General features: G+C 37.8%; 1 protein-coding gene and 1 long non-coding RNA gene across 7 annotated transcripts in view; one reads left to right on the plus strand and one right to left on the minus strand.

Annotated features, from left to right (window-relative positions):
- The window catches only part of LOC134298472 (uncharacterized), a 17,788-nt gene extending 17,130 nt beyond the window's left edge, over positions 1-658 (minus strand). For 2 of the 4 annotated variants that reach the window (XR_010005570.1, XR_010005572.1), the window contains exon 1: positions 531-658. This is a non-coding gene — a long non-coding RNA (uncharacterized LOC134298472). Of the gene's footprint in view, positions 1-372 lie in introns of all 4 variants that reach the window. The other 2 variants (XR_010005571.1, XR_010005573.1) reach the window with 2 other exon arrangements.
- On the plus strand, positions 640-14,041 carry ift52 (intraflagellar transport 52). 3 transcript variants are annotated; one of them, XM_003226292.4, is made up of 14 exons: positions 640-800; positions 3,094-3,218; positions 3,799-3,886; positions 4,584-4,713; positions 5,638-5,713; positions 5,814-5,885; positions 6,747-6,873; positions 8,884-8,970; positions 9,731-9,799; positions 10,236-10,390; positions 11,109-11,196; positions 12,723-12,831; positions 13,287-13,432; positions 13,759-14,041. In XM_003226292.4, exons 1-14 carry the CDS (start codon positions 783-785, stop codon positions 13,804-13,806), a joined length of 1,338 nt encoding a protein of 445 aa, XP_003226340.3. In that variant the 5' UTR covers positions 640-782; the 3' UTR covers positions 13,807-14,041. The 3 variants fall into 3 exon arrangements, with proteins under 3 accessions (XP_003226340.3, XP_008117285.2, XP_016852264.2); XM_008119078.3 differs by lacking the exon at positions 8,884-8,970; XM_016996775.2 differs by lacking the exon at positions 3,094-3,218 and having other exon boundaries at positions 647-800.
- Positions 14,042-14,271: the final 230 nt, after the last annotated feature.

A 14,271-nucleotide genomic window follows, 5' to 3' on the forward strand; every position in this document is an offset into this window, starting at 1 on the left:
CAACTTTGAAGTTTTTTCTAAATCTCTCCTGTGTGCCAGAGCAAGAAGTGTTTCCCTCCTTTTGGTTGAAAAAGCTGCAGAAAGGCAGAAAAGTGGGATGCACTATGCCAAATAAGGCCCAATAGTCTTCAGTGATCACCAGAGGCCTTGCTGACATCCACACTGCAGAATTATAGCACTTTGACACCACTTGAGTTGCATGGCTCAATGATATAGAACAGGCATGGGCAAACTTGGGCCCTCCAGGTGTTTTGGACTTCAACGCCCACAATTCCTAACAGCCTACCGGCTGTTAGGAATTGTGGGAGTTGAAGTCCAAAACACCTGGAGGGCCCAAGATTGCCCATACCTGCTATATAATTTGTAGCTTACCATGATAGAGAAGGTTGAACATCTCACAAAAATACAAATCCCAGATTTCTACAGCATTGAGCCGGTGTTGTTAAAATGGTGCCAAACTGCTTTAAGATGGGTAACAACAACTCCCGCTTCCTTGACTGCTTTTTATAAATAAAGCTTCCCTGACTCACAGTTGGTAGAGGCCAACACGCCCCCTCCCTCCCTGCAGGAATGGAAGATTCCAACGAGTACCCCCTCCCTTTTAGGGAGGTCTCTGACGTCACTACGCGAAGCATAGCCTGTTTTTTTGGCCTGCAGCGTCTCGTCACGCGCATGCGCAGGAAGCCAGGGCTAGCGTTGCTAGGGCGGTAGCGGCCCTTAGTTACTTGGCGTGTCTGTTAGCTGCCGTCGCCGCGTCCTCGAGTTGGAGGGGCATCGGCAGGATGGTTGCCACCCCGCAGGTAAATAGATTTCCTCAATTTAAGCCTGGTCCTTGACTGCTTGTACCCGCCCAAAGCCGCCTGCCTTTAGAGGCCTTACGGAGAGGCGAGGGCCTTTCCCCCTTCAGCCGCTCTAGCGTCAGGTCAACAGCCAAACAGCGCCGAAGCGTATTCCAGTGTCAGAGCGAGGATATTGAGTTGTTCTAATCCCCCTCTTCTCCATAAGCTAAAGTGCAGAAATGGATCTTTAAAAGTTTTTGGCTATTAAATGTGACTTGTGTTCATTTGGAACCTAGGGTGCATCTGCATTGTAGAATTAATGCAGTTTGACACCGCTTTGGCTCAATGTTATGGAATCATGTTGTTGTTGTTCGATGTGGCACCCACACTATTTGGTAGAGAAGGCTAGAAGCCTTGTATAACTTAACTGCAACTCCCAAGACTCCATAGCATTGAGCCATGGCAGTTATATTTTATTTATTATTTATCTTATCAGAAGAGAACCGAGGGTACAAGTTGTAATGTATTTGAAAACACAAAGTTAAAACAACAACAACAAGAGCACAGTCTGTTCAGCGCCTTCCAAGTTGCCCAGTCTTCTGTGTGCCCAGGAGGGAGCCTCTCATTCAGTATCAGCCACTGATTGAGGTTCCAGGTTTTAACCTGCCAATTTTGGACTCTCGCTTGCTGAGGTGTTCCTGTGAGTATGTCTGTAGATCTTAGAAAACTATTTCTTGATTTAAAGTGTTATTGTGCTGACTAATACCCGATCAGGAGATGGGCCGGAGATGTCAATGCCTTGATCCTTTCATTGCTGGCTGTTAAACTGAATTAGTTCTACAGTGTAAGTAAGTAAGTAAAACTTTATTTCGATTCTGCCCTATCTCCTGAGGGGGCTCAGGGCAGCAAACATTCAATGCCATAAAATCAATAATAAATTAAGAAAATTCAAATATCGATAAAAAACATTAGGCAATAAAACAATAACGTAAAAAGCGATAACAAAATTACACAATGCCAATAAAAACGGAGTTAAAAGCCTGTAATTCTACACTGTAGAATTAATTATATAAATTCTATTAATTAATTCTATGAACATGACAGTTTGTTTCCTTGTTTTTTTCCTTTATATAACTAAAGCTGTCAAGAGTCAGACGCCAATTAGCGAACAAAAATAGAGTTTATTCAGCAGATAAGCCAAAAAGTAATGTTAACACAGAAAAAACCTTGAAACACTTCACTATCAGTGCTTCAAGAGCAGTTCAAACAAAAAATATAATTCAGCAACACAAGCAGGTAAAAACAAAGCTAAACAAACTTAGTGCAAACTGCACTTTCTGAGTCCAAGCCCTGCCAGCCGGCTCTGTAGTTTTCAAAGGAACAGTTCCCAAAAGAAAACACCAAATTGGTCAGGAAACAAACAAACAAACTAAGAATGCAGTAGACTGCTTCCACAATGTGGATAAAGCCGAAGGCTCCAAAAGGATGGTGAAAAGACGTCGTCCGGGATTCCAAGGTCAGGTCAGGAGATAACAGCGGTGTCCAAAGAGCAAGCCAGGAGTCAAAAGCCGATAGTAGTCATCAATCACAGGGCGAAGGCAGTAGCAAGGTCAAATTCCGATCCAAGGTCTGAAGAGGGTGCAGTCATCCAAAACAGGTCCACGATAAGACACAGCGAGAGCCAAGCTAGGTGATAACAGCAGATTCAAATCATAGTCCAAGTCCAGTCTTCATGGAAACACAGAGATCCCAATGGCGCCTCAGCAACACCTTGCCACACGCAAAGTGCAGTGGCCAAACATTCCCATTTTATTCCCCTTCCTCCTGGGTGACCAAACACTCACACCCAAACACCAGGTGTCCCAAATCTACTCAGAATCTGAGCTCCACACAGCTAGAGCTCGTGGATCTGGAGTACCTAGCAATTCGTCGGAGTCCCAATCATCCTGCCCACACTTAGCCCCATGAACACTTAAAGAACCATCCTCCCTTCTCCAAGCATCCCAATTGGGATCAGCTCCTGCAGAAACCCCAGGTTCAGAAGTATCCATAGACCCCAAATCCCCAGACATCTCCGGTGGCTGTGCCCATTCAGTGCCCGCTTCCCCAGCCACCACCTGTTCCTCAGCATCCATCTCCCCATCTGAATCTTCCTCAGAAGATCCCCCATATAGCTCTCTAAGTCGCTTCCTGCGCAACTCCTCCAGTGAACCCTCATCACGAGGGTTTTTTCTTCCTCTTCGAATTCCATCCCCATCAACCATAATCCCCGAAGGCGCAGTCACAACAAAAGCTGTGTTGTTCTGTTTTTGAGGTGACCATGGAGGGAGACGTTCGAAATATAATAATCTTCAATGCTTCCAAAAAAGAGATGTTTACCATGAACAGTGGTTATAGAATTCTACAGAAAAAACTACGTAGTAACTGGAAAATACAGAGGTTAGTGGAATTCATTGTATTTTCTGATAGCTGTCAGCTGTTTTGATTTTATTGTTTCTAGATAAAAGTTTAAATTGATATGTTTTGATGGATCTTGGCTTATTAAAACTGCAGTGTGCACAAAATAGCAAACAAAGCCCATTTGACCCTGCTTTGCTTTGCCTCTTCACATTACTAAATAGGTTAGCATTACATTTTAATACGGAATCATAGTTTATTACACCAAACAAGAGAGGTGTATCAGCATTTGTATAACAGTTTGGTTGTCATATGAAACTGAGTTAGATAAGAGGAAATTACTATTTGAAAACAAAACATATGTGTGCTTCAGAAGTAATGCTAATCAGAATTGTTTGTTTTACTGCTTAGGCTAGTAGCAAAAGGGCAATGGGATCAGATAAGCTGCTTTACAAGTTTGCAGGTTGTGTCCTTTGTGGCTTAATGAGGTAGCATTACTGCCCTATTTTGTTATACATTAACTAAAATTTTAAAATTGAATACTTTTCAGATAATCAATTGTTGCCTTTAATGATTTTCCTTTGTAGCAAGGTAACATATTTTCTCATTAATTTATCCACAGCTTAAAAGATGAAATCACATCTGAGAAACTGACTGGGGTAAAACTGTGGATTACAGCAGGACCCAGAGAAAAGTTCACGGCTGCTGAAGTATGTTGTACTTCTAAACACATAAGCAGATAGATCAACTTACCTTTGTGATGCTATTCAGTGATTTGATTATGTGGATTTTGTTGCAGTTCTTGTGGTTCCCTTGTATGGCATTCTGTTAATCTCTTAGAATATAGCAGTACAGTAGAAAAGCAAAAACATGGATTCATCATTCTATTTTGTATAGTAAGATTGTGTCCTTGAAGTAAATTACAACTAAAATCTCCACTGTATGTCGATGGTGAGCAGAAAATCGATAATAATTTTTCTGTGCAAAGCTGTCTAATTAGTGATGGATAATTCTATGGCTGCTTATTACTGAAGTTTCATTAGAGAATTCTGGATGAAATGAACATTCATTTCATTCAGTACTGCATTTATTACAGAGTTGATCAGAAATTCTCCACATTATAATGTAGCACAGTTGAGGATGAGAATTAGGATAATTTTATGCAGTACCATCGCTGTACATGACACTTTGTAAATAAAAGACAAGCCAAAAACTAAAATTAATCTGTCCACATTTTGTAAGAAAAATCAGATGTGGTTTATTGACAAAAGATTAGCTAGTATTTTACAAATATGCATAAGTCTTTTTAATTTTCAGGGATTAAATTAGAGAAATTATGGAAAGCGTTTTGTAGTTTAGTTTTTTGTGCCTAAGACTAATGTGTGTGTGTCCTTTTTTCTGTCTCAGTTTGAGGTTCTGAAAAAATATCTAGAAGATGGTGGCGATATCTTGGTTATGCTTGGAGAAGGTGGTGAATCGCGATATGATACCAATATAAACTTTTTATTGGAAGAGTATGGAATCATGGTGAACAATGGTAATAACTGACCTATCAACAGTCTTATGTCTTGAGAATGCACTCAGGCAGGATTAAGGAAAGGAATGAGACATGGGAGTGGAAAGCGGGAGGCCAGGTTGTATGTGGATCTTCAGGGCATATGGAGAGAATGGGACAGGGAAAGGAGGATGAGGCGATGAGAACTGGGTGGATGGGATGGCAGGGATAGGAGGAGGGTAAGGGTACTGGGAAGGAGCTGTGGTAGCTGCTTCGTGGTACTACCCAGTGTAATCAAACTACAGTGTTCCCTCACTTACCGCTGGGGTTAGGTTCCAGGACCACCTGCAATAAGTGCAAATCTGTGAAACAAGGACACTATATTTATTTTAATATTTATACATTATTTTAGTAGTTATACACTATTTTAAGTCTATCAACCAATTGTGTGTTGATAAATCGCCTCCTTCTCCTCCCGTTGCCGCTTGGGCTCCTTTTCTCTCCCTACGGCTTCTCCTTCCTCCCTTCCTTAGGCTGTAAATTGTAAATTTTTATGATTTATAATAGTCTTTTAGAATTTTTTGAAAAACAGCAAATCTGCGAAAAGTGAACTGCGAAGTAGTGAGGGAACACTGTACCTACTAAAATTGGAGTAGAGCAGCAAGAGAGCCAGTGGCAAATAATTCATGGATTGTACAGTTTCTCTCTGAGAAACTTGCCAAATTTCAAACACACTTGGGAAAACAACAAGTATGGTAACAGTCAGAGGGAGATGATTTTGAGACACATTTGCCACACATTTATGCTTGTGATAGTTATATTTATTTATTTACACTTTTTTTTTGTACATGTCACAATGAAAATTACTTCCCCAAATGCATCTGATCAGGAATCATGTTTTTAGCTTTTTGTGTGGTGGCAGAATCCTTCATTGAGATAATTAACCTTTTTTTCATTTTTCTTAAGATTCTGTGGTGAGGAATGTGTATTATAAATACTTCCATCCTAAAGAAGCCCTGGTGTCCAATGGAGTGTTAAATCGGTAGGTCTTGGGTCTATGTGGGTGGAACAAATCTTGTCCTATCACACTATCATATTTTGAGATTTCAATTCTTAGTTGTTTTTATGTTTCCACTGTTAAGGGAAATCAGCAGAGCTGCAGGAAAAACTGTGTCTGGGTTAATAGATGAAGATAGCAGTGGAAATGATGCACAGTAAGTATTTCCTTATTGGGCATATTGCCGATCTTTTATTTATTTATTTATTTATTTATTTCCAACATTTATATCCCGCCCTTCTCACCCGAAGGGACTCAGGGCGGCGTACAAAATTGGCAACAATTCAATGCCTATACATAATTAAAACAGCTATAAAAATCCAATAAAACAATTAAAACAATATAAAAAATATAAAAACATATGATTAAAATCCATTCCTCCAAAATCCTCGTGCTGTAGCCGTAAATCAGTCCGGGTCATCATTATCGTTTAATCTTCAAAAGCCTGGGCACATAGCCATGTTTTCAGGGCTTTTCTAAAACTCAAAAGGGTTGGGGCTTGCCGTATTTCTCTGGGGAGGGTGTTCCACAGCCGGGGAGCCACCACCGAGAAGGCCCTGTCCCTCGTCCCCACCAGCCGTGCCTGTGAGGCAGGCGGGACCGAGAGCAGGGCCTCTCCAGATGACCTTAGGGATCTTCCTGGCTCATAGGAGGAGATACGTTCGGACAAGATACGTTGAGTTGTAAAGTGGAAGGAATGTTAATAAAATGGAATATTCTACCACTTTTATAAAATTCTGTATTTTGTTTTTATAAAATAAATTGTCATCTTAAATCTAGGAAAGGATTAGGTTTTCTTATCATGTTTGCTCAGCCATTCAAAAAGCTAGTTCCAGTTCCAAGTACAGTAGACCCAATTAATCAATGAATACTTGGGGAATCACTATTTAGGTAAGTTCTGTTGATTCAGTGGCTTACAAGCTTGGGAACTGTAGCTTTGGATAAGAGTGTATTATGAAAACATGTAATTCTATGGAATACAGAAAATATTTAATGCATTCTTTGGCTCTTCTTGTAGAGCTCTCACGTTTGTGTATCCATTTGGTGCTACACTAAATGTGATGAAACCAGCAGTGGCTGTTCTGTCCACAGGATCTGTCTGTTTTCCTCTAAATAGACCCATCTTGGCTTTTTATCATTATAAGGTAACTATTGCATGAAAAATGATGTTTTATGCTTGTCATTCAATAATGTTTATGTATTCTTAACATTCAAGCATTCATATTAGTTCCTTTTATGATAAATACTCTGTTAGTATGTGGTCTCTGAAAAGTAGGTGACTTGCAAGTACAAAACCAGAACATTGAACAGTTGCTTCATCTGCTTCTGCTTTATCCATTTTTGTAGTAATGATTACCACTATTTCTGAAATACTTCTAAGACAAACTACTTTATAGTAAGTAAAAGAGAAGAAAAGACCCAATCTTGTCTTGAAATCTAGCCCTACAGCTTCTTCTGTGGTGTGTTTTACCACTTGTAAAATCATATGGTAAATATGTTGTTCAATTCATTTCCTTTAGCTTTAGTTAGTCATTTCCAAAAGATTAGTGACAGGTAACAGTATATTAAACACTAAGGAAAATTCATCTGAAATACATGAAAACAAAATAAGTTGTCAACAATGCACAGAAATTAACCCAGTTGTCCAAAATAATTCTTAGAAAGAGATCTTGCAGGGTTTTTTTAAAAAAAATAAAAATCCTGCAGTAGTTAATAGCTGTTCATTTATCATGTCTTGCATATGTAGATGCGTGCCTATGGATACATAGTAATCCAGGCATTTTGCTTTTTGTTGCACATAATTGATAGTGGTGTCTTCTTTTCGTAAACATCATGTAAAAGCATGTCCAGGAATCCAGAAAGCCTTATGCATATGTCTTGAGATCTTCACTATGTGAACCATGCCCTCCAATTTTTTTTCTGTCTGAAATGTTTTGTACTGTTACTGATGTTTCTCAGTTTCTCAGGGGTTCTTTTCAGTAGAATGTGAGAAGAATTTTTCAGAAATTTCAGTAAGAAGCTGCGTCTAGATATTACTGGAACCTGGCTATCATTTCCATAATACCTTTCATTTTTTTATTTCTCTGGCTGATATTGTCTGGATAAATTGAATTAAACTAGGATCAATCTTCAACTAGACAGTTCCTTCCTGTTGTATGGCAGGAGAACATTTTAGCCAAAATCCTGCAAGAGGATGCTGAAAAAAAATTGTAGAATAATTGTTTAGACACAGAAGAAGAATAGAAGGAAAATCTGTCATCTGGTTGAGCCATTTGAAAAGGTGGGGAAAGAATAGCAATGTACATGAGCTGAGAAACCAAAATAGGTTTGTGCACTATATAGCTAGGGTAGAAAATGTTGGTTGCTCAGATGTTTTGGATTTGACATTCCAAGAAACCAGAGCAAGTGTGGTGAGCACTAAGGGATTGTGAAAAATGCCTGTAGGGCTAAAAGTTTCTCCACTGATAAATAGACCCTTTTCTTCCTGAGAACCACACTGAAGCCTTTATAGTGGAAGTACTCTGTTGAAGATCAGAAATGCTTTAACAGTCCATTAAAAATATAAAGGGAGAGCAGGTTGCACTAAGCTTGTTTTGTTTATTACCAGTTTCAAGTATTTGTTGTCCTCGGTTGATTTTTCTTTTTTTCTGTGATTGCTCAGTTAGGAAAGCAAAATCTCTATAATATTTTAATTTAGCCTGCTAAGGGCATTGGCATGCATATGTTGACATATGTCTTTATGAACCACTAACAGGCATTTTCCAATCATGTCTACTTGGAATTCTCATTGAATTTCAGTGGGATTTAATCACAGGATTGCAGACTAAATGACATTTTTTCCCTAGCTGTGTAGTGAATTTATAACTTCACTACACATGTTGTTTGCTCACTCAGAAAAAGTGAACAAAAGTAGTGAACAAAATAGTGGTGTAATTCTATATTGACCTTTCTTATTAGGGTAAAAAACAAGAATTTTCTTATTGATAGGATACTCACTGTGAGTGCTTATATCTCTAGCTAGATCTGGTGTTATCTCCCTTACATTATTAATATGAAGTTTTAAAGGTGTGCCTGATAAAAGAAAGTATTTATGTATACTTGGTATAGTTTATGGGTTCCCACAGATCAGAAATGTGTTTTCAACTCTTTGATAGAATCAAGGTGGGAAGTTAGCTGTATTGGGATCTTGTCATATGTTCACTGACCAATATTTGGAAAAAGAAGAAAACAGCAAGATCATGGTGAGCCTTTATTATAAAATTCTTTGTTTTGTTACTCTTTGTTCTCAAGCAATCAGCTGTTCTTGAAGCTTAGACTTTATTTAACAGAGTGAATATTTTTTGTGCAAAAATGAAAGTGAAGACTTTAAATTCAACTTTCTGTCCACACACATGGGGAAGATAGAGCATGTTGTCCCAAGCCATACATGAATTCATTTTATACAGAACTATGGTTTAGTGTGGCTTTTGAAGTAAATATTCATTTGAATTAAATATTGATGTTGCTGCTGTTAATATTAGTAGCCTGTCTTTCTCCCAAAATTGTGTCTTTGAGGTTTTTATGTATACAATTAGCCCTCCATATGCTCTGGGATTAGAAGTGCAGGACCCCCATGAAAGTGGAGAAACCATGAATGAGCAACTTGTTTTACCAGAGACATTTCCTCTCTTCGTCTTTCAGTGTGACTATGGTCAGTATCTGCCTAAAGTGATCATAGAATTGCACTGGAAGACCTACAAATGCCTTGAGAAGTGTTTTATCTATGAATCCAGGTCCTCCAATGTAACTCTATGGTCAATGTTCAGCAGAAGGTGACCCTAGAATCATCTTGGAGGATCTAGAGATTTGTAGATAAAACATATTAATGAAATTGACAAACAAATCTGAAAAAAGTTAAACCCACAAATATGGAGGCCATTTTTGTCCCCTGTTCCCAATTGCATATGAACAATGATATCTATCATGGAAATTGAAAAAGTTTCGCAAACATGTTTATCTTAGGAAGTACTTTTCCAGTGGCTTACAACTGATGACATCCATTTAAACCAGATTGATGCAGAAGATCCAGAGGTATGAAAATAATTCTAATAGACACTAACCTTAGTCTTGATTGCTATAAAATATTTGATACGTTTGTTGAATTTCTGCATTTGTTTCATCAGCTTTTTCATTGTTACCAGGAAGAAGGTTTTGATAAGTTTAAAATAAAAATTGAGCCACTAGATTTGATACTTGCCTTATGGAGGTTCTTTTTCTGAATATTTTTCTATTTGTATGTGACTTTGAATTTTAAATTGGTTTATAATGTATAATAATTGTATTGATTAATACATTTTGCAATGAAAATTTAAACTGTATCACATAGGTTTCAGTTTCTTTTCAGTGTGTTATTTGTTTCTTAATTGAGCTTTCTTATTCAGTTGTTGCAAGTGAAGTTCTTTACTTAAAACTATACCTTTTTTGTGCCACCTCATTATCCACAGCCGTTATGGTGTTTTCCCCCCAGATATCTGATTATACAATGCTCCCAGATATAGCCACTCTGTCAGAACGGTTGAGAGTTTGTCTGCAAGAGGGAGATGAGAACCCGCGAGACTTCACTACGCTCTTCGACATGTCTATTTACCATTTGGACACTACAGCACTTCCCAAAATCATCAAGTAAGTATCTATTGCCTCATTTAGTGCATTCCAAACATTGTTTGTTCTGATATTTGTTCTGATATTTAGTAATCAGTTTACTAGATTTTAGGCAATTAATATTTGTTGCAAGATACATTAAGTTCAGTGTTTCATATTCTACAAATAGAAAAAGGATAAATGATGGTAGTTCATATGTGCACATATCAAACTTAGTTTAAAATTTGGTATTATTGTCTATTTGGATTGGCAACAGTAACAGTTTTTTAAATAACACATAGCAAGATTCTATAGTAAACAAAATAATTCCAGTTAGTAGTCCACTTTTGGCCAAACCTGCATCTTGTGCACTGTACTGGAGGTAAATGTCCTAATTCTAGTTGCTGTTGGTCAGTCAATTTCCTGTTGGCTGGTGGCTTGAACTTGTTTAGTCTTGTATATATTTCAGTCCATTTGAAGAATGCTTGAATAATAAATATCAGAATATTGATCTACAGTGGAGTTAATTGGCTCATTGATGATACAGTTGTTAGCTAGTAAATTAGTTTTAGAGGACTTAGAAAGTATTATTAGTTAGGATTACTCAGGATGTTTAGATTTCAGGCATGATAACTGCTGAATTGTTTACATAGGATAACATTAACTGGGAACACTTATTCATTGACTGCGTAAAGTGCTTCTAAATGCGAATATGTTGTCTGGGACCTTTCCTGCAGCCATACCAATATTTATATTGCAGATCGTATGAGCAGTTGAATGTGAAATATGAGCCACTTCAGCTAATTCAGCCTCAATTTGAGACTCCATTGCCTACACTCCAGCCAGCAGTGAGTAATATGTCCACTTGCTACAATAGGGTATGGTACAAGTGATGCACTTCAGCTCCCACATTCACCTTTCGTCATCTTTATCTATATGCTGCATATCTAGGTTTGAGGGGAGTTGCATTCCTACAGTATCTGGAGGGCCATAAGTTGCACATCTGTGCTGTAACGAGAATAGGTATATTCTTTGAGATACTTGTATTTCTCAGGTAAGGGAGGAAAGCAACAAGAGCGTACCAGTAGAGTGAATAGGAGCATGCCAGTAGAGTGAATAGAGGGTTGTGACGTAATTCCAGAGGCAGGATAGGTAACACAGCAGACAAACTTAAAGATTCAGCACAATGTCTTAACAGGAGTGTAAAGCTTCAGGTTTAAAGGAAGAGTAGGAAAGAATGGGAACTAAGAAAGGTCTATGGATTAGGACATACGTCAGTTTGAGGGGCAACTCGAACAAAGAATCATGTTTTATTTGATTTAGGCTTTCTTAGATTCCAGTTCACTTTGTTGGATGCAAAAGCGGGCAGGAGCCCAGAAAAGGTTCCAAATAAAACATACTTATCTCTTAGTTGCTATTTGTTGCAACAGACTAACACAGCTGATATATGTCTCTAGAAACTCCTGAATCTACTGTTAAGGCTGCCACTGCCTGATATTAGAAAACTTTAAACTTATTACTTTCCTTCTATTCACCATAATCCTTACATTTGAATCCATTATTTCCACCAAAATATGAAAAATGACACTTGCATATGCTTGTGAAAAGTATCTAAATAGAATGGCTGCTTGTCAGTATTTCACATGTGTGTGTATGTGCCTTCAAGTTGCTGTTGACTTATGGTGATCCCATGAACTTCATAGGTGAGGAATCCTCAGAGGAGCATCTTCTGAAATACAGGCAGTTCCAAGTTACGAACAAGATAGGTTCTGTAGGTTTGTTCTTATGTTAAATTTGTATGTAAATCAAAACACGTACATTTTTAAGTGTAACTCCAACCATATATATATAAAATTAGCTTTGGATAGCATAAGGAAGGGTTAACACCCAGGGGTATTTGTTTTGCTTTCTGTGCCCCTGTTCAGAAGATTTCATCTCCCTTTCTGTCCCAGTGATAATAGGATTTTGAAAAATGTGACTTCTTGTGGAACAAGGATTTATGATAAAGCTTTGAGACCCCTTTTTCTTATGAAAACTTTCAGAAGCGAATTTCCCTTCAGAGCGATAGATTTTTCTCACTTCCTATTGTCTCACCCCTGTTCTTACACGAGTTGTTTGTAATTTGGATGTTTGTAACTCGAGGACTACTTGTATTGCCTTTAACATCTGGTATTCATTGGTAGTTCCTCATCCAAGTACAGTACTACGCAGGGCTGATCCTGCGTAGCCTTAAAGATTAGATAGATACAGTGCCTTTGAGCTATTTAGGCTGGCTTGTTTCTCGTGTGTATGACATACTAATACAAGTGTTTAAGTTTTATTTTTGAAACAAGAACAGAACTAGGTTTGATCATTTTATTTTTTCTCTTACTAGGTTTTTCCACCAGCCTTCAGAGAATTGCCTCCCCCCAGCCTGGATCTGTTTGATTTGGATGAAACTTTCTCCTCTGAAAAAGCCCGCCTTGCCCAAATAACAAATAAATGTGAGCGGTGCCAATAAGATACATTTATTGAGTAGGTGGTTAGGAATATGATAAATTTGTGGGGGGAAATGCAAGCTGTAAAACATTTTAGGCAAATCTGGAATTATTATGCACCAACAGTTCTTTGCAATAAACTTTGGGTTCTAACACTTTTCTAGTTAGTAACATGCTTTTTAGAAGACTGATCACTGGGGATTCTTCTTTGTGGTCTAATGGGTTTTTATGGCAGTGGAGAGACTCCAGTTGAAATGTTCTACAGCTGAGTAGCTTTTTGGGAATCCTACCCCTCCTCTCTACCTAGCCTTTGTTTGTCTGTCTGTCTGTCAGCACAAAGATTTCCCTTGGAGTGTTCTTGTGGCTGAGCAATTTTCCTCTCCTCTGTTTGTGAAAATCTTTGTTATAACTTAAAGCAGGGTTTGTATCCCTGTAGTACACTATCTCTTTGTTCTTCTCAGGTACTGAAGATGATCTGGAATTCTATGTCCGAAAATGTGGTGATATTTTGGGGGTAACTAACAAATTGCCAAAGGAGCAGCAAGATGCTAAACATATCCTAGAGCACATTTTCTTTCAAGTGGTGGAGTTCAAGAAGTTAAACCAGGTAACATTTTGGACATATAACTTGTGGTTAGGGAAGAAAATCAATTTATTTAAAAATAAAAGAAGACAGTTTAAAGGGGGGAAAGGAAGCACTGAAAATAAAACTAAGTGGCCTGAACTAAGCTATTAGTGTAACACTGTTAAAAGTTCTATTTCACAAAGTGCATTGAAATTAAGTTCGCTTTGCAATTACTGTGCTACCAAGTGATGAATTGCAAAATGCAGACCGGTTTGGTTTTCCGGTAAGTATTTAAAACTGGAAAATGCAGGAACAAAATAGAACTTTCTGTGTATGCTTTAATGAATTTTCCTTTTCTCTTCTTAAAGGAACATGATATTGATACAAGTGAAGCTGGATTCCATGGTGGCTTCTGAAGGCATCCCTTCCTTACATAAAGATGAGCAAGAGAGTACAATCTAGTTTCTTTCATGCTTATCAATAGACTGGATTTTTCCTGCCAAATTTTTCTGATGTCTTAATGAAGTTTTGTAAATATGTAAATATTCTGAAATCTTTGTCTTACTGGTAGCAATAATTTTGCTAAGTTTCTGTGTAAGAAATGTTCCATTTCAATGTGTTTTTAAAAATAAACATTTCGTACCATCTTGATTTTATTCTTTACTTTCTCAAAGCTTCTCTTTATTACAAGATAATAAATATCTACAGTAGAAAATAAGCAAAGTCATGTAATAAATAGCATATGTAATGTGGGGATTGTCATAAATTCTTGCACACACTGACTAAAATTACCTTTCATGTTAATAGGGCTACTCTTCTGGCATCAAACCCTGAAAATTCTGGCCTGAAAGGAATCGACTTTGTGGAAAAGATTTGTGACT

This window comes from Anolis carolinensis, chromosome 4 (genome assembly GCF_035594765.1).
Source record: "Anolis carolinensis isolate JA03-04 chromosome 4, rAnoCar3.1.pri, whole genome shotgun sequence".
Taxonomy (NCBI): Eukaryota; Metazoa; Chordata; class Lepidosauria; order Squamata; family Dactyloidae; genus Anolis; species Anolis carolinensis.